The sequence below is a fragment of the Copadichromis virginalis genome, linkage group LG17 (assembly GCF_057382275.1).
Source record: "Copadichromis virginalis isolate Kocher_CV1m ecotype Utaka linkage group LG17, C_Virginalis_male_GT1.1, whole genome shotgun sequence".
NCBI classification, from domain to species: Eukaryota; Metazoa; Chordata; class Actinopteri; order Cichliformes; family Cichlidae; genus Copadichromis; species Copadichromis virginalis.
The window spans coordinates 31,143,707-31,163,829 of record NC_140634.1 but is presented as its reverse complement, the minus strand read 5'-3'; the positions used below and the strand labels follow the sequence as shown (position 1 = coordinate 31,163,829).

The following is a 20,123-nucleotide window of genomic DNA, read 5'->3' as shown; positions in this document are numbered from 1 at the left end:
AAACTGGAGTTTGGCTGGGCCGCGCTATGAATTCTGGGATATGGTAGTAATTTGGACAGCCTTCGGCGCGTCGCTGTGACGTAATCGGTCTACAAATGCGGCCTCAGGAGGATGCAGCCCATGAATTTGGACATGTCCAGAGTATAATCGCAGCCTTTGCGGTTAGAAAATTGCACTTGATCATGTCGCGATATTATCGCAAATGCGATATATCGTTCAGCCCTAATGGTATCCCAATTATTAATATATCATATATTCTGGTATTATCTACATTTTTCAAAATATTACGGAATAGAGTTACACAACCATTAACAACATTTGTGTGCTTTTGTTGATGAATTTCATTTGGCACATATTACTTTGGGGCTAAATTGAGTTTTAAATGCAGAACCTGGCCAAAAATCAATATAATTAACACACACAAAAAACAGCTTTTGTATGTTCAGAGAGCATTGCTTTCCTCCATTGCTTTCTCCCTTTATATCCACATACTCCCCACCTCCCTCCTTCTTTATCCCACCAGCCCTATTATCTCCTTGCGCCCTCTTCTACTCATCTACCCCTCAGTCCTGCTTTAACTGGCAATAAAGGCGCAGGAATCTCTCCTGACATTTTGGTGCACACTACCAGCAGACACGGTGGGAGAATAACACGACCTCACATGTAGTTAAAGATTTGCAGCGGATGGTAGGCTTCAAAGATGTGCACATTCAGCACTCTTCCCTTTACGCTCTCCCTTTTCACAGTTTCACTTACCAGCTTTCCTGGTTTTACATTTATTACTGTCAGCCTGCAGTCAGCTCAGACACACTGAGCTCTGTGTGTGTGTGTGTGTGTGTGTGTGTGTGTGTTTTTCATCTACCCCCATCCACTCTCTGCACTATTTTCCCCTGCTTCTTTCTTCCTCTTCCACCAGCTCATGCCTCTCTCTTCTTATCTCTGAATGAATGAACGCACAATTCAGCATTCAGCACGGGTAGTTTCGAAGCTTGTCTGTGTGTGTGTGTGTGTGTGTGTGTGTTACTCTCTCGAAGGACTCTCTCGCAAACTCTGTGCTTGTGTTTATACTCTTGTTTGAATTTGACTGCAGCTCCAGTGTGAGTCACTGATCCAGCAGTGAGCTGACTGCAGTACTTCTATTGTTTGGCAGCACGGCTCATTCCTATGCTTTTCCTTCACAGTTCTTCAGTCTGCACACATGAAGCCAAGCGCAGACTTCGTATGTGTACATCGTCTAGCTTTTGCCGTTACACTGCTTGAAACGCAGCTTGTGTTTTTTGGGCTTTTTCTCTCTCTCTTTTTTTTTTTTAAAATGCGAGAGAATGTTGTAGATCTACAATTTTTCACACTTATTTGTAAACACGCATTATGCCGGCAGCAAACACGGAACCATAAAGCACCATGAGGCAACTATTGTTGTGATCTGGCGCTATATAAATAAAACTGAATTGAATAAAATGATTAGATTTGGGAGTGGGGGGGGGGCATCCGGAGCTAGAAAATCTGACATATCTGTTGAAGGCCTGCAGTAATTGTGTAGACGCATTGTGGGTTTGTTGTTTTATCTTTCATCTTTTGGTTCATACTACATCTTGCATGTGAATCAGAGAAGTGCAATAAATTCTTACATTTATAAAATGACCTCAAATATGTAAATTATCTGCAGTATTTTATACTGTTAATATGTGTGTTATGTATCAAAGTGGAGGAGTTATTAATACATGGGTAAATTCTGTGTGGTGTGGAAACCAGACTGAGCATGAATGGTGCTTTGATGAGGGTTACACCCACAAATGTTTCAGAAACTCTCACTGAAGCCACAGGCTGAAACACGCCTTTTTCATCCTGCTTCTATCAAACATTAAACGTATCGACTACTTAACTGTGAGCGCTGACACTTTCATTAAATAACGCGCAGTTTTTAGGGATCTGTTTGTTCTTGTAAGTCTTTTTAAAACAAACATGCCTGCTTGTTCGTTAAGTTTACATCGGCTTACCCTCAGGCTGTGAAGTTTCCACGTTCTGGCTTAATAGTTGAGGTATACAGTGGATGTGAAAAGTGTAGACAACCCTGTTAAAATGCCAGATTTTTGTGATTATTAAAAATGAGACTACAATAAATCATTTCAAAATGTGTCCCACATTTAATGTGACCTGTAACCTGTATAGTTCAATTGAAAAACAAACAAATCTCTAACAGGAAACAATATGAAAAATAATAAGCCGAGTGCAAAAGTGTCCATACTCGTACACAAATGACCTTTTCATTTATGACAAAAATTCCAGCATGTGGATCAAGGATAAGGATTTTTAGATTAGATCCAGCTACACTGGATAAGATGAGGGAAAAGTAAAGACAAGATGTCTATGGGTCCTTAAAATATCTTAAATTTGATTGGATCTTAAATATTTCACTTTTATTTATTTATTTATGTATTTATTTGGTCTCTAAAGAATTAGATAGCATAATGTAATTGATCACCTGTTCACCTAAAGCTTTCAGAATATTTTTATATGTGTACGGACAGTTTGTGCTGATGCCAATTAAAGATTTTCCCCAGAAAATAAATGCAAACCAAAATAAACAAAAATTCCCCCTAGTGCTTAGGCCTGGCCTGCTGCCCGTCTTGCACACACTGATGGAAACACTGGGGACGACTATGATGACGGCTTTGTTAGCCAGCGTGCTCATTAGAAAAGGGAAGATGTGACTTTCATGACAAATGGCTCACGAATAACAATTGTTTGAACTGACATTAATGTGTTTACTTGGAGAGAACATATTTTTCACTTCTGATGTGAAGCTTGGTGTAAAATTTTGTTCTAAGTGTTATTAAAAAGGTCTTAAATTTGACCTGCAAGCATCTAGGCCAAGTCATAGCTTTGCCAACTAATAAGGAACAAAGTATAACATGACATCAGCGCTGGCTGTTACAGAGGCGGCAATTGCAAAATTGTGGTTCAATGTCAATGTTTGAATCGTTTATCTATTTATTTCATTATTTTTGTTGTATTTATTTCCCCTTAAAGCCAAAAACAAAGCAGTCTTTATTACTTTATTATATGTTGTAAACGCTTTGACAGGCAGGATTTGAACATTTAAAATTTAGACTAGACGAGATAAATACTGGTTGCTGATTGTGGTAAAATCCATCTTATTTACAAATCATTTAAAGGCAGTATCGCTCTGTGTATCCCTATGGCTGATTGATTTGTTATTGTAGATGCTTCTGTCTCTGTCTTAGCTGATGCTGATAATACAACAGCAACAGCAGCAGGTCTCTTTGTGCTGTTATAAAGCAGACGGGAAAGAAAGAGCCTAGGAGAGTGAGCATCCCACTCACCTTTAGTCATTTCCTTCTTTATTTAGACAGCAGGGAAGCAGACGGGTGAGAAACACAAACTGTGTGGGCACGCTGTGTTTTTCTACTTTTTCACTCTGCTTTTTCTCTTAGCTCCGCAAATGAGGTGAAGAACCTGCTTCAGTCCCTGCCCAGGACCAGCGAGCCCAGAGAGATGCTGTTCGAGGATCGGACGCGAGCCCACGCCGATCACATCGGACAGGGTTTCGAGCGCCAAACCACGGCGGCCGTGGGGGTGCTGAAGGCCGTATGCTCCGTAGAAAGGTAGGCGTTGAAGCGACAGTAGCGCACGCTGTAAATGTCAGACAGTTTGGTAAGCAGCCGTCTGTGTGGAAGTGACACACGCTCTGTATTTACACAGCTTAGTCACTGACGGATATCATATAATCCTTCTCTCTTCCCTCCCCCCTTGCTCGTTTTCAGCTTGGAGCCTCCTCGTGTAACCAAAGATGTTGTGTGTTTCCACGCTGGTGATTTCCCTTATGTAGTTCAGAGGCTGCAGTTGGACTTACATGAACCCCCGCTGTCTCAGGTGTTACATTACACACACACACACACACACACACACACACACACACACACACACACACACACACCTGTGCTCACTCACTCCTATTACTCCCAGTAAATTGACCTTTATAATAACTCATATTGGATAAAGTGTTACCAAAATATCAACTGAGTGTAAACCTGATGATGGATGCTGCCACCCGGTGGACAATTTTAACCTCAGCTAGAGGTTTGTCTTAAGACAAGAAAAGACAAGTGTTACTATAGTAAATAATTATAGTTATAGTTCTTCTGTATTTATTTTTTGCTTATGTAGTTTAGTTTATTTCTCCGGGTTAATCTGCTTAGCAATCCTTGTTACGTAGATTATTAAGTAACGAGTAACGAGCAACAAGCTTTAATAGTCAGTCTGTTCACAGATGCCATTTGAAGTTTTCGATTAGTTTGTTTCCATGCTGATCTTTTGCACCTCACAGTTAGCTGCTTGTAAATGCAGATTGTTTTTTGGCTGCTGGTATTTGTTTTTTTCAAAATCAATGAAGGAAACTCACACCAAGTGATTAATAACCAGGCTTCTTGTTGTGTCCATCTGCACCCGCAGACATCTTTCCGTGGAGGAAGAATTAAATGTTAAATATCACTAGTCTCGATCCAGGTCCCTGCCAGACGTCCTCTGTGATCACCAACTGTTTTTTCATATTTATTTATGTATCATGTGAATTTTATTTAAATTTCAGAAAAATCCCCCATAAGATAAATGTTTATTTAAAGTGAAATAAATATTTGAGCAGTATAGTTAATGAATTACTGCCAAAACAATCTAACTTCACCAAAAACAACAAACACACTGCTCTTTTTTTTTTTTTTTTTTTTACCTATTTTTAAAAAATGACAAAAATACAAATTATTTAAAAAAACACATTAAAGTTCCTCTAGTCCTTTCTGCCAGCTTTGATTTTGCAGTCTGTGTAGCTTCTTTTCCTTTTTGAGATAAAGAGACTCCAGCTCCCCTTGTGCAGACTGCATAAGTACAACCTGCACTCAAGGAGATCAAAAGCAACTTCAGAGAACAAGATTTTGTCTTGCTGCTGCTGTTCTGACTCGTTATGCAAAGGAATTCTATTTTGAATTTATTTAATCTGTGAGTTTTGAATCGTGCGTCAGCAAAATGTCCCCCCCGGGGATTGGAACAAGCCTGCAGACCATTTCAATGCAGCTCGGCATCCTTAAAGGAAACCAAAACAACTCTCGAATTGTTAGCAAGAGGCTGCTGCCTTTTAACTTCATGCAGCCGGTTTTCTCAGTGTCCTGTGAAGCAGTGCATATCAGACAACTGGAAGGATGTAGGCTAATTTAAATCTTAATAAAGAATTTAAATAAATTTGTTTTCTAATGTTAGTAATACTTTCATTCTGACGTGTAAATGTGTTTTCAATCAGTTTTGCGATGCATGTCCTTTTGTTTACTTTATCTAAGTCAGCATGGCCCTCTGCTGCTCAAATTCTTATTCTCATGGTATTATGACATCTATTTTCTTCCTCTCCTCCGTTTTTAACCGTCTTCCCGCCCTCTCTCTGTACAGTGTGTGCAGTGGGTGGACGACGCCAAACTAAACCAGCTGCGGCGGGAAGGCATTCGTTATGCTCGCATCCGCCTGTGCCACGATGACATCTACTTCATCCCCCGCAATGTGGTCCACCAGTTCAAGACAGTTTCTGCTGTCTGCAGCCTGGCATGGCATGTCCGCCTCCTGCAGTACCACAAGGGAGAAGGGGGGGAGGAGGAGCAGAAGGAGAAGGTTGAGCTGAAAGTGGAAGAGACTGAATCGGTTTTTGAGGGGGAAAAGGAGGATGAGAAGAAGAGGATAAAGGATGAGGATGTTGAGGTTGAGGTGGCAGAAAGCAGGACATTGCCAACTGGCAGAAAGGAGGAGGACAGTGATTGCCTTCAGCATCCACCTCCCCCGTCCCAGCCTGCTCTCTCAGCACACTCAGACAAACAGGAGGTGATGGAGAGGGCAGCTGAAGAAAGAGGGCCTAAACGGCAGGATTCACCTCCTGCAAAGGTGAAGGCAGAATCTCCAGCCCCTGCCTGCAAGAATAAATCTCCTCCACCTCGCACTATGTCCCCTCCTGCTTTCCTTCCTCTTGATCGGGACACAGAACCCAAAATATTATCTAAACCTCATCACCACCACCACCATCTCTTAGACAGCAGAACAACGTCTTCCAGTAGAAGTTCCTCCTCTTCAGCTTCTCCGAAATCATCCCCAAAGTCTTCCACCTCGTCAGCGTTTTCACCTTCACCTGTCGCAAGCTTGCATTCGACTTTTGCAGCTTCCCATCCATCTTCTACCTCTTCTTCTTCCTCCTCCTCTGCTGTGGTGTCCACATCTTCCCCTCTGCCAGCTTCCTCTTCATCCCTGACTAGTCTCAAGCCTGCAGTGGAATCTCTTCTCTCCACACTTCCTCCTTCTTCTCAGCCTCTTCCTTCCTCGGAGTCAGATCAACCGAAGGACAAAGACTCGCTCCCGGTCACAGACACACAGACACAGGGGTGGTCACAGGGGTCGCCCACTGTGGATGTAAAAACACACCCCTCCGAAATCAACACATGGACTTACACAGGGATCGACATGCGGACACAAACACGCCCAGAGGCACAGACTCACACTTTAGACTCAGACTCCAGGACATCCGTGGATTTGCCAGTACATCCACCACAGGACGCCTCGAGGCAAGGAAACTACATGCAGCAATACACACCCCAGCATCTCCCACCTCCTCCCCTCCCTCAGATGCTTCCCCTCTCTTTCTCCCCTCTCCTGCCGCATTCCCACATCCCTCACAGACCTCCAGGGCTCCCCCAAAACACCCTCTCCAGTCCTTCCCTTCCCACACAGCCTCAAACGCTAAACTCTTTTCTCACCCAGAAAGCACCGCCACATTCGGTCCACCTGAGCCCGCTTCACCTGCATCACCAACCAAATATCACCACACAGTCCCAGCCGTACTTCCAGCCCCCACTAATGGCCTCCCCTCCTCTAAGCTCTCCCCTCACTAACACCCAGTCTCTCTCCCCTCACCTTTCCCATCCACACCAGTTCGCCAAAACCTTCTTCCCCACCCAGCATCCCGGCTTCACCTCCCACCCCTTCCTCCCCCCTCAGCCTTTCCTCTCGCAGCCGCCGGGTGCTTACCCCCTACAACCGCAATACCAGACCTCAGCATCCATGCAGGTTCAGCTCTCCCTGTCACAGTCTTTCCCTTACCCACCTCCTCCTCCACCGCCATCCTCCTCCCCACACCCCCCTCCCCCCCCTCTTCCTCCTCACCCACCACCTCAACCTCGCCCTGCTGTTTTCCCCCCACCCCCAAACCACGAAGAGGAGCCGAAGCAGATTTTATAGTAGTTTTTTGTACGTAATGAAACTCTTTTTAAATGACTGTATACGTATAAGGTTTCATTTTGGTTGTGCTGTTGTAAAACAATGTAAAATAAATAACTAAAGAGGGAGAAAGCAGACACAGTATCATAGTTTATCAAGCAGCGTTGGACTCGATATAACCCAGACCTCTGGACTGAACTGGCTTAGATTGTACAGATGCTTTGGTCGTGCACAGGTTAAAAAGTGTGATGGAGAATTCCTTTCATTTACAGGTAGCTTTGGCCTTTAGCCATCTGAACTCTGAAGGAGAGATTATTCAGGCTCAAATGAGCCCTGTCGTCTGCCAAACTGCTGTCTGGCTCAGTTTTTTTTGTTTTGTTTTTAAGTGAAGTGAGCATAAGTCCTTTCAAACATCAGATTATCTGTGAGCCTGTCAGATGTAGGAAGTGAAGATTTCTCCAGACTTGTGTCAGATATTTATATAAATATAGAATAAAGGTTGTAAGTGTGGCCTTTTTGTGAAACTTGCAGCTAATGCTTCCATTTTTGTGGCTTTTTTTTTCTCGTATGTTCTCCGTGCCCAAGACTGTTTCTGAAATAATGATGGATCACCGCTGGTGTATTGATTTAATGTTCCTACACTTCATTACTGTACTGCACTATACAGTCTATCACAGTACTTTTCCCTAATATTGTATTTAGAGCTATAATGCTATAATGTTGCTGTAGTTTTTTAATGCTACTCAACATTATCTGAGCTCCAGCATGCAGTAGAACTGCATTCAGTCAGGCCACTAAGAGTCACATTTTTCAAAGTACTGAGGTTGTCCTGTGCTGGCTGCCCTTAACGCCACAGTGGGCTCTTTGTGTAATTTTGCTGCTTTTCTTTTTGTTTTTCGCCCGTCTCCTGGATGTGTGCCAGGGTTTCTTAATTTTGAGAACAAGTTTTGTGAACAAACTCGACCCAGGGCCTCCAGAAGTCTCAGGAAAACGCATTCAGGGCACATCCTGAACCTCGATTTTTATCCCCTTAACCGGATCTGTGTTTTATTAACAAGCAGCTACGATGACAGCTCACTGTGAGCTAGGATTCAAAGAGCAATATCATACAGATGCAGCATAGCCAAGACATCCCAAACGTGACTCATCACAGCAGTTTTAGTGCGTGTGAAAATGCAGTTGGTATTATTGTGGAAACTTTGAGTCGAGACTTGCAGATTCCATTAGATTATCCACAGGGCAATTTCAGGTTCTTCCAAGACTGTAACTTCAGTGCATTCAGGCTCACTTTTTATTTATTTTTTTTATTTACACTTCGAAAACAGACGGTACGCTGTCAAGAGCTCGTTTCCAAAGCACTATTTATCTATTTACCTGAAGTCTGCTTTCTCTACAGTGTGGAGTCTATGAAATGTTTTATTTATGAACCACAGACTGAAGTGTTTAAAAGTACAGTAAATTATTTTATGTGGAATTTTTAGCAGCGCCTATGAAGAATATATGTTTCTCCAAATATCTGATCATGAGAGTCAAACTCGTCTGTCTCGGTGCATGTCACAGAGTTGTGTATCTTTGTTGGTGTCTTGATTTTGTTTTGTCTTTTTTGTTTTTTACTATCGATATTGCTAATGTAGCCCACATTTCCCCAGTGCCTGTCCTTAACTGTGAAATACTAGATGGTCCAGAGACATACAGTGAAGGGGTCTTAGTTTTAACTGGAAAATCAGAGCAAAGCCTTAAATTGGTGTCTAAAGCCGCTGGAAGCTCTCCAAACATCTGAGGTCGGAGGGTTCAGCAGTGTTCAGAAGGTTTTTTGGGTTTCTTTTCCTTAATGATTCGTTTCACCACAAGCCTGAAAAATTTTGGAAAATGACAGATAACGCCTTAGCTTTTTGTCGTCAGTTTGCCTCAACGTTCACAGTGAGAACTCTTCACTGTATGGCTCTGGGGGAGAGCGAGGTGATAATTAAGCACTTGATAACAGTTGTGAGGCGCTATGCCGCTCTTTATACGCTTTTTGGCTTTTGGATGTTACAGAAACACGACAGGAACTTCTCTATTTTTTTGTAGAAATGTGACAAAAAAGTTATGGCTGAAAACAAAAAGTCTTCAGGGGCTAGAATTGTTTTCACAGAGTTCATTTATCTCCAGTTTTTCTTTGTTTGTTTGTTTTCTGTTCTTTTTAACTGTCAGCACTGTAGTGTACATAATGAGTTTTGTAAAGGGGAAAGAAATACTTGTAGTGTGGTTTCTACTTTAAATATGAGCCTAGCTAATAAAAGGTTCAATGTTTGACTTGATTCTCGTTGGTCTGGTTGTGTTTTCTCCACCGTGCATGACACTCTTGCAAGACTTTAGTGCAGGTGGGAGTCGATCCATTAAAGGTTGCCGCTTTAATCGTCAGGTGTGCGCCGACAGTATTGAAGAATTTTTAACAGTTAATGTCTTTCTGTGTGGATGATTTCACTAACAGCCATTTGTTCTTCAGTTTTGAGTGAAATATTATGAATCTGTAATTTAGCTTTTAAATGAGTGTTCACTATAGGTGCAACCATCTTTTATATACAGTTTATGTCAATAATTGCATTTTTTAGTAAGCTTCCACAAAACTTCCTGCAATAACTGAATTTTTTTTTTTGTCCACTTGGGGGCAGAAATATAAAACCGTCAACACTACCCTGACATACTCTGAAGATGATATGTTAAAAGTGTTTGCAAACAGTGGGAGGCCTGATGCTAAAAAATAATCAATTCAACGGGCCCAAAAGACACTTTAAAGCTCCTTAGAAGTGAAGTCACATCCTTAGAATATCTGCAACTCTTTTCAAATAGTAGCAGCCACTGTAAAGAAAAAAAATACTACTTAAAGCATCACTCATGTGTTAAGTGTAACTTTACACTTTAGCCATGCGAGTCCTTTATAAGGCTTTGTGAATGTGCTTAAAACCTACAGACACTCATCTGACTTTGAAATTTACTGAAAGCATCTTTCTTATTTTCAAAGCCATTCCTCCACCTCTGTCCAGCATACACCTGCCTGTGTTTTCGGCTTCTGTTTCCCTGTTATGCAAGCCGCCCCCTCACTGCAGTCTACGGCAGTGAGCTCAGCAGTTTTTAACGGTCCAGATTTGAGTAGACGGACACATACACAATGCAGTAGCTCTGTGATTCAAGGCTGCTGTGTGTCGGGTCAAATCCAGCTAAGAAGAGCCTTTCCTCCCTCCTCTCTTCATCCTTTCCTGCCAGAGGAGCTCAGCTGACCTTTAAAGTGCAGGATCGAGGCAGGAAGTTGTTGCAGAGACAGTGAAATTAGTTTTGGATCATTCATGATAAACCAACTCACTCAACTGTGAATGCACTCAGTCAGTGAGCACATGGTATTCTTTCATTTAGTAAATTACTGCGGGTGCTATTAATTTTATTCTGTTCATTGCTTTTTTTATGTAGCATGAAATGTGAAATAATCCTTATGTACTCTGCAGATAGGATAAGATGTACTATATTTATTGCAAAAGTTGGGAATTTCCTGTGTTGTAACAGCCAAAATATTAAACATAAACTAAATAAATGGTTTATTAGAATAAAGTGGAACAGTTAAAACACAAATGATACTAAAATGAGTTAATTCAATAGGAAAAATACATTAAAGGAGCTCAATAAGTCAAGAAATAGATTTAATTCAATAGAACTGCATGTAGAATGCTGAATATAATACACAAATACAAGTGAAAACAACAAAACTAGTAAAGCAAAAACTGCCAAATGGCATTAAAGAGTGATATTGTTACATATTACACCACAAGATTGCTAATAAAGATGCACTATTGCTTCCCCATATTTAACTAACTGCTACTCTAATTACTCCAGTAAGAGAAACGTTTTTGCACGTTGGGAAACTGTACAAACCAAAACCAATGCAATAAGTTAATTTATTAACAGTAAGAACCTGCAGAAAATGTCTTAGAACAGGTAAAAACCTGCTCCTTATAATGCTGCCTGTCCTACATGAGCTACTCATTAAAAAGTAAACTGGAGCTAGTTTTACAAACCGGTACAATTATTACTTAACATAAACTGAGCCAAAATGCAGAAGCAGTGTGTGAAACTCAAAGTACATGCTTACATCTTCCACTGGAATTAAGGGGTAGTTAGCAGGCAGGTGCTGCTAATTAAATGCTCTTGATTAACTGATCATCAGCAAGTGTGAGCACCTCTATAAAACAGACACACAACAGGACTCAGTTAGGATGTGAAATATTTAAATGAATGACAGTGCAACTAGAAAAGGGCTGAACACATATGGCTTATTTGGAGTCTCTTTGGACATCTGGACAGTCCAAAAGACGTCTGTAACAATGTTCATGGACAGACGAGAACAAAATGGAGATGTTCGGTGAAAAACACACACCTCTTCCCGACTGTGAAGCACGGCGATGGAGGGATGTTGATTTGAGCTCCTTTTGCATCCAAGTCAAAGTCCAGAACTCAACCGAACTAAAATACTGCAGCGAGATTGAAGAAGACTGGACCGAAATTCCTCCACAATGATGTGAGACACTGATAAAGTCATACAGGAAATGATGACTTCAAGTTATTACTGGGCGTATTTAGTTTTTCAGAGAACTGCAGAGAGCCATGTGAAAATGTTCTTTCTCACGCAGCAGCAAGTGCTTTGATGTGCGCCCCCCTCCTACAAGATAAAGATGAGAAGTTGTGTGCTGATTAATGTCAAACAAAATACATTTGGATACATTTGTTTCTTAGATAACCTTTTATTTAATCAGAGCTTAACTGCTGTGAAGATAAAGCATTCAAGAGCTAAATTAACCTGCAAACATAGCTGCTCATTAAGTGAAGCAAAAAAAAAGGTGCTATAACATTTAGTCGCATAAAATAAAATGAGATACTTGCCTTTTCCATCTTCTTTAAAGGTGTTTTTGGATAGTTTCTCATAGTTAGTTTTTTTTCACAATACAAATACATCTAAACTTTAAAATCCTGTCATAAACCATTAAATTAGAGTGTTACGTAACGCCAGATAAACTCGTGCGCGCGTTTCAGAGGAGCTAATGTGTAAGAGCGTGCACGCACACCCTGCTGTTAGCTGATTGGCTGCCTCACGGTTCATTTCAGGTTACGTCCCAGAGGGATTTTCCCAACCACAATACTTTGTTTTCAACAAGCTCTAACTGATGCCAACCTTCAATTTGGAACCACTTTTTAAGCATCGTTTTGAGACACACAGTGTAGTGTAAATCACTAGTTTATTATTATAACACATGCATGCAATTTCAAAATTTCAATGCAAAATAACACAAGGAAACAACCGATGGCGCTAAATACATTTTCACCCATGCACAGAGTCAACCGACTATGAAACTATGAAACTGGAATCAGCTCGGTGCTCTCGTGGCTAAAACTGTAATTTTTTTTTAACCACACAAAGGTTTATTTGTGATCAGAGTTTTGGACTTGAGTGCAGAGACTGAGTTAAAGAGAACACATGATGATGAAAGTACAAAAGAGAACTTGTATAAGGCAGAGAGGGCAGCCTGTGGAAAATGGCACATCAGATGCTTCTTAAATCCCCCACTTCTGTGTTTGCAGCTAAGCTCGCTGCTGTCTTTTAAAGGTTTTAAAAAATAAACCTGGAAAACAAGTCAAAAATTTACACCGTAGTTTGTAGCGAGCGTGATAGTTACACAGGAAGTAGATTCAGTTCCTGCCTGTGCAGCTGCCGTCATTTACATTCAGCAAAAAGAAACTTTAGAAAAACAATACTGGACATTTTCAATCCATAAAAACACAAAGCATCAGAGGATGTTTTGGGTTTTTTGCTTCCAGTGTTGGCTTCACAGTAGTTTTACAGATACAGCTGTTCCCATATGGCCCTCTTTCAGCTATTTTTGCCATGTTTACATGACTTAGTAGCAGCTCAGTAGAGTCCCAGCTCTACTGATGAACACTGATGAGGCCTGAACACCCACAGCTGCAAGAAAGGTTTAAGATTATAATATGACTAAACTAGCATGTATATATTTGTATAAAAAACACAGCGTGATCGCTCACAGTCCAGGCCCATTGCACTTCCTTTAGCACCAACAATGTCCACTTGGGTTAAGGTGATAAATTCTGACAGGTGTCCAGGCTGTGAGGTAGCAAAGCAGCTCCAAACCATGATGGTACCTCCACCGTGCTTCGCTGTTGGGGTGAGCTTTTATTTACTGTTGTCCAAAAGACTGAGTGCTCAGATATAGTCTTTTCCAAATATGGCATGTATTGTAGTGTGCTTTTCTTCCTCAAGTTCTTCCAATAACATCATTCTTAAGTGTTTTTCTTATGGTAAACTTTATTCAGCTGTTTGGAGGTGTTTTTGTCATTACCCTTGGTTTCTTTTTCACCTCCCTGGCAAGGTGGCAGCTTTCCTGAATATCCTCTGAGAGTTCTTCTTAGTGTGACTCGAAAAACATTTTTCCAGTTTTGTGAACCTGCAAATGCTTCTAAGTTCCTGGGAAAGTCACCGAAACGAAAGCGTGGTTCACCCCTTCCAGGTTTTCTTTAAAAAGGCAGATTTTTATCAAGAACCAGGCTTTGTTTGCTCTCTGATCTCATTGAGGTGCTTTTTCAGATTCACGTCCATTCTCCAGCCTGGGCATGGGAGTTATTTCATCTTTTATAACATCATGCAAAATCCAGTTTGTGCTTCATTAGTTTAGCCAGATTGTGTTTCTCTGCAGTTGTGAGTGTGATGAAGGTCAGGCCACATTTTCCGAGTAAGTTATGACAAAATCTGTGCACTTCCAACTGTGTGATCTGCCTACACAAAGTCTCTTGTTCTTAACAGTAATACTGATAGCTGATGTGGAGATTTGATTCTTCTCTGGAAACATAATCAGGCTAAGCTCCTATTTCACAAAGCCGAGACCAGATAAACACAAATCTCCTCCCAATGTCTGCCTTCGTGTTTTTACACAGGTTTGTCGAGGGTGATGCAAATCACGCTGAGATCTTAGGCGGCTACTAAGCCTCTCTCCTTTCAGGAAAGATATTCAACCCCAGTTCCACCAGCGCCCCCATTAACATGGTCCACAGTGGTATGCACACAAACGTCAGCTTCACGTCGGCCAGCCTTTCCAGCTTGGCGCACAGCGTCAGGCAGAAGCCGAGCTTCAGCAGCATGGCTGTCAGGTACCAGCTACGCAGGCGCAGGTCTGGAGAGCCGTTGCGCGGGTCGTATCCCGGCTTGCAGCGGCCTGCCATCTTGATGGCGAGCATGAGGATGAGGATGCCATCAAAAACCCAGACAGGGAGAAAGATGAGGAACCAGTTCCACTGCACCTGTAGAGAGGAAAGGGAGAAGATGCTAATAGTTGAGGTTGTTGGGAGGAATGTGTCACTGGATGGAGACTGGGTGGAGATTGCTGATGAAGCTATGAAAACTGTTACCTTTCCATCCAATTTGAGCACCAGCATAATGAGGAAAACCAGGGTGAAGACCCAGGTCAACAAAACCCTCTGAGCCAGAGACATCTCACTCAGTGGAGACCAGAGGAGGAGACAGACAGAAGCTGCACACAGACAGACCACATGTGCACGTGTTATAATCAGAAAATATGTTAAATAATGATAAATGCATGCTTTTGTAGCATAAAACGTGGATTTAAAAACTGACAGCAAGGCAGGAATCAGAACTAACTGGATTATTTGGTGTCAGCTATGCTCTCCGTTGCAGCATCAAACAACATTTCGCTGATGGCCGCTTTGAAATAATAATTTAATGCCATAATTGTATTCATTGTCAGATTAAAAACACTGCAATTAGAGCTAGCTGTTACAGCCTAATAGCATTGTGCTAATCGCTGGCTGTGACTTACTTTAGTGTGTTTCCAGCTCGGCAGACAGCATCTTCCTTCCAATGTGTCCTACGCATTCACATTCTCATATCGTTTCTTATAGCCAGTCATGTAATTATCAGCAAACGTGTCCGTTAATAAAAATAGACTGGGAGATTTTTTTAGGTCCGTTATCCATACGGGTCCCGCCTCTCCTGGGAGCCGATTGGTGCTCCTCACGTTTGTTTTAATGTCCGTCACGCTGCGTTGTAACCGTAAAGTGTTCACGAATGCGCAAAGCAGTTGTTGGGTTTTCCTGTAGTGAGTTTTCACGTCCACTAGAGGTAAGTAAAGTTCTTTTTATTCCCCCCCCCCCCCCCCCCCCCGGCGTTTCTGATTATATCCTATTCGTCGTGATGGTATTTAAATTTTTAACCCTGTATTTTCTCGTTTTTTGACTTTCGAAATACTTATTGTATTCATGTGTGACCCTAGTCTTCTTTCCTATTTGCCAACCATCGATGGCGATTATTTGCTGAAAATATAACTGCGCCTTTATGCGGCGGTTTACGGTAAGGGGGCCGAAGTAGTATTTTTACAGTGAGAGACAGAAAGGGAAAGGCTAATGCTTGAAACACTGGCGAGCAGATACTCAGCATCTCCTCCAGACAATGGACAAGGCTGGCTAGCTCAAGTTCATTATAAACTACGCTTAGAAAGCGCGCCTGAGCTCTGTCTGTGGACTTGGAGCCGCCTTCGCAGTCAAAGAGGTAAGACTGAGCGACTGCACGGCGCGTTTAGACGGCAGTAATCAGGGTTTCGGGGTTAAAGACAGCTGTGTGGGCTGTTATGCCTGCCGGTGGCTCAGCTAACATATAGCCTGGCAGAAGGGAGGAGGACTGTCTGTATATGAACCAAGATAACCACGAAGACTGCCCGAAAGCACAGTGGCTGCTTCCAGCTACATGCCAGCTAGCATCAAAATTAGCTGCATGTGTTTCCCCACTCATAGTGGACCGAGCTTTACTTCACAGTAATGCAAACGTTGACATTTTTAGCCTGTGTTTTACTTCCTCTACCTCTTTGCTATTTTTAAATCTTCCACATCAATGTTATTAAGAATAAGATTTTTAGTACAATCTTTTCTAACAGTATTTCTATAGCAAGTAAAAAGATAAAAAATCAACTGAGAAAGCAATCAAACTTGTATAAAAAATAAAATAGGCAAGTAGGGTTGCTCTTAACTATCACCTTTATAGTAATACCGTTTATTGCATGGCATTTTGTTAGGCTCTGACTGATTTACTATTCAAGCTAAACTGCTGTGTGAAAGTATTTGCCTGCTTTTTTATTTTATTTTATTTATTTGCACATTTGTCACACTTGCATGTTTCAGGTCAACAAATTTTTATATTAGACAGTGATAAGCTGAGTGAAAACAAAATACAGTTTTTAAGTCATGGTATCATTTATTAAGAGAAAAAGCTATCCAAATCTACCTGAAGTTACGTAAAAAAATCATTGCCCCCATGTGATTAACCACTTTTTTTTTGGCCAGCTGAGTTCAATTTAACTAGCCACACCCAGGCCTAATTACTGCCAGGTAGAGCAGGGCGATATGGCCAAAAATATTTATCACGATATATATTTGAAAATTTGCGATAACGATATAACTGACGATATAATTGATGCGAGACAAAATACAACTCCACAATGTTACTAGCGCAAAAAGACAACCTTCCATTTATTTTCACTTAAACAAGAAGCTGGTTTTTATGTACATTAAAGCTTTATAAAAATGTAACAGTGCAAATGCAAATTCCTTGCTGAAAGTTTAACCAAAAGACATTTCCAGTAGAAATGGGCTGAAATATCCTGAGCATAACCATGTATAATATCCACTGAAGTTAAAAAGAGGTGCTTTGCAACATTAAACTGCAGTGTGCAGTACGCATTTTTCGGACCATAAGGTGCACGGGATTATAAGGCACATTAAGCGAAACAAAGCAGTCAGATAAATCAAACTTTATTAAACTCATTCTTCTTGCTTCCTCCACTTCTGTACCATTGATTCATTAATGTTGAATTCTCTGGCAGCTGCTCTATTCCCATGTTGTTGCAGTATATTAATGACTAACCTCGTATTGTGGATGGATTATCTCAGTTGTTCTCCTGACTGAAGTTTGGTCCGTGTACAGCATCCTGCCATGCGATTGCATTTGTCTCTAACCATGAGGAACCTTCATGTTAACTTTTATAAGTGGAAAAGTGTTAGTGTTCGTCCTCCAGCTTCACTGTTTATGTTATGCTAACATAGCTGTGTCGCTAGCGATCACGTAGCACATCATTATATAGCAGCTAGCCCAACTTCAGTAACCCTACAAACGTCACTGCTGTTTAGTTTCCTGTCTTCATTTGTGTTGGAAGTGATAGCAGAGCTGTACGTTTGAATTTTTTCAGAAATCTCTCAGTCAGAACATGCTATATCATGTTTAGGTAACTAGCGAAACTAGCGAGCTAACTTCCGCTAGCTTCCTGCTAACTTCTAACTCCGTTAAATGTAATAACTTGTTTTCATGGATGCCTGGAAGTTAAACTTTATAGTTACACCTGGTAAAGCAGCAATGTTGATCGTTTTATTAAAGATGAAAGAATTTAGACAGTTTTTAACTCTCAGTGATGCTGCAGTGTTGTTTGACCTGAAGCATACGGAGTTTAGGACCCAGATTACTCCCACATATAAGAGCATCTTAGTCCGACAAATACGACAATAATGACGGCCGCTTGCATGTTCTGCAAAAAAATGTGCTTTGTCGTGTATCTGACGGACAACAACCAAACCAGTTCCACATCACGGAAGTTGCACCATTTTTACAAACCAATTCTGGTTCATCTGTTTCACTCAACAATCGGCCATGTGCGTATGAAAACAAAGGCACTGCGCATGCGCGTTTTACTCCCATTCTATCGCGATATTTCATTTTCCTATCGTTGCCTAACATTATACCGGTATTACCGTGAACGGTATAATATGGCCCAGCCCTACTGCCAGGTCTGTTGACTCGTGAAATCGCTTCTCTAGAACCTGTCTGACAACATGAAGAAGGCTAAAAGATCTCAAAAAGAAACTCTTCGTCTCACAATCTAAAGTGAAACTGAAGAACTGATGCGAAGCAAAGTTGTTGACATCTTCAGTCTGGAAAAGGTTATTTCTAAGGATTTGAGACTTCAGCGAAGGACAGTGAGAACCATTATCCAAAAATGGAGAGAACCTGAAATGGTGTTGACCCTTCCCAGGAGTGGCCAGCCTATTTAAAAAAAAAAAATAAAAAAAATACTCCAAGAGTGCACCAGTTGAACACCAGCTGAACGCTTTGAAATGTCTGAGTCCTGTTACATCCAGCATAAAACTAACACAGCATTTCACAAAATGAACGTCATGATGTGTGTTTCTGTGACTTCCTGTGTAAACATGATCAACATTCAAACATGGTACTGTGATGGTCTGGGGCTGCTTTGCTTCTTCAGGACCTGGACAGCGTCCCGTGATTGATGTAATTATGGATTCTGCTCTATACTGGAAAATCCTGAAGGAGAATGTCCGGCCATCAGTTTGTGTCCTGAAACTCAAGCTCGCTTTGGTTATGCAAATTTTCCAAAACACACCAAGTCCACCTCCAAATAGACTTGAATCTGATTGAGATGCTTTGACCTTAAACAGGCTGTTCATACTTGGGAAAACTCTCCAGTGTGGTTGATTTAAAACAACTCTGCAAAGAAGAATGAGCCAAAATTCCTCCACAGTAACGTGAAACGCATAACAAATGATTTAAAATCAGATTTTTCTTTACTAGGTTTATCTTTGCCTGATATGTAAAATGTATTTGAGCTGAAACATGCACACGTATCAAGCAAAAACAGGAAGAAGTCTAGAAGGAGGCAAATGCTTTTTCACTTTATTTAACTACGAAGACCCATTTATATCAAATCTGGTTCAAGCTATACAAACACAATATTTAAAAAAGCAGCAAATACAGTGAAAGGTAGCGTATAGGACATAAAATGGCACAAAAAATATTAGTGCCCTCCTACACAGTCTTTTAAATCAATTAAAACATGCATCTAAGCAGCTATAATTTTGTCTGTTTTTTGTGGCTGTCCATAAACATTGCATTTCTTTTAACCAGCCAACTGCTTGCAGGCATACAGGTAATCGGAAGCCATCAGGGTGCCCATAGTCTGCTAAGCTGTGATGTACTCTGCTGCATGTGCTGCAGATATTGCTGAGGGCTACAGCCACTCTATTTAAAAAAAAAAAAAAAAAAAAAAAAAAAAAAATGTCCGTGCATGTCCTTCATATCTGTGTATCTCGACTAACAGATGTGCCAATATATGTGATAGGCCAGTAACAGCAGTTCGCCTCGTGCTCATCTACATTATTCAAATCTTTATCTGTCTCTTCTACTCTATTTTACTCTGCTTTAAAACCTGTTAGTGACTGTGTCAGAGAAGTGAAACTGCTGCAGGCTTCTGCAGGGGGGGGTCAGGCTCTCAGTTTGGCAGGCCTACTGATTATCCAACAAGTTTATCGTTGAGCCTGTCTGTCTGCTCCAATGTCTGACCAACAAAGTCATCGCTCACCCAGATTTCTATCTGCAGTCATAATTCGACCTCTAAATTAGTCCGCTGTGTCGCACCGGTTGAGTTGCTTTTAAGCCTAAAAATCACTTTTTCCTATTAAGCCGTACACGCTGAAGAAGCAGATCAGATTATCCTGATTATCCTTACAAACACGGTGACAACAGCAGTAAAAATGATCAGCTGCTGAGTTTTTTCCGCTGTTGGAGCAGTTATAGTGGAACATTTTTATTTTTTTTTATTTTTTTTTAATCAAACTGCAAGTATGTGACTTGTGCAACAGCTAAGCAAACCTTTAATCTCGCTTGCTGTGAACCCCATGTACAGCTTATACTGTAGGGCCTCGTATTCGGGGTAGAGAAATATAGTTTTCTTAGACTCAGTAGGGTTGTG

The 20,123-nt window shown here is 41.2% G+C and overlaps 3 protein-coding genes across 6 annotated transcripts in view; 2 read left to right on the top strand and 1 right to left on the bottom strand.

The window, feature by feature from the left end:
- The window catches only part of LOC146689702 (uncharacterized), a 41,102-nt gene extending 31,542 nt beyond the window's left edge, over nt 1-9,560 (top strand). Inside the window, exons 7-9 of the mRNA XM_085436462.1 lie at nt 3,456-3,626; nt 3,786-3,894; nt 5,455-9,560. Of these exons, the coding sequence (XP_085292588.1) occupies nt 3,456-3,626; nt 3,786-3,894; nt 5,455-7,281 (2,107 nt within the window). The 3' untranslated portion in view covers nt 7,282-9,560. The remainder of the gene's footprint in view (nt 1-3,455; nt 3,627-3,785; nt 3,895-5,454) is intronic.
- Nucleotides 9,561-12,505: 2,945 nt separating this feature from the next.
- Nucleotides 12,506-15,297, bottom strand: LOC146689701 (transmembrane protein 60-like). Its single transcript, XM_085437242.1, has 3 exons — nt 15,135-15,297; nt 14,707-14,828; nt 12,506-14,598 (listed from the first exon to the last, which is right to left on the bottom strand). The coding sequence occupies exons 2-3, from the start codon at nt 14,788-14,790 to the stop codon at nt 14,281-14,283; spliced, it is 402 nt and encodes a 133-aa protein (XP_085293368.1). The 5' UTR covers nt 14,791-14,828; nt 15,135-15,297; the 3' UTR covers nt 12,506-14,280.
- A 384-nt stretch (nt 15,298-15,681) lies between these two features.
- LOC146689699 (protein PHTF2) overlaps nt 15,682-20,123 on the top strand; it is a 58,605-nt gene continuing 54,163 nt past the window's right edge. For all 4 annotated transcript variants that reach the window (XM_085436721.1, XM_085436722.1, XM_085436723.1 and 1 more), the window contains exon 1: nt 15,682-15,862. The gene's annotated coding sequence lies outside the window, so the exon portion shown is untranslated. The remainder of the gene's footprint in view (nt 15,863-20,123) is intronic.

Bases quoted from the DNA above. Each gene is read 5' to 3' on its own strand.
- LOC146689701 (XM_085437242.1), bottom strand. From the start codon at position 14,790: ATGTCTCTGGCTCAGAGGGTTTTGTTGACCTGGGTCTTCACCCTGGTT. The intron at 14,599-14,706 runs GTAACAGTTTTC...TCCTCTCTACAG, and splicing joins TGCTCAAATTGGATGGAAAG to GTGCAGTGGAACTGGTTCCT.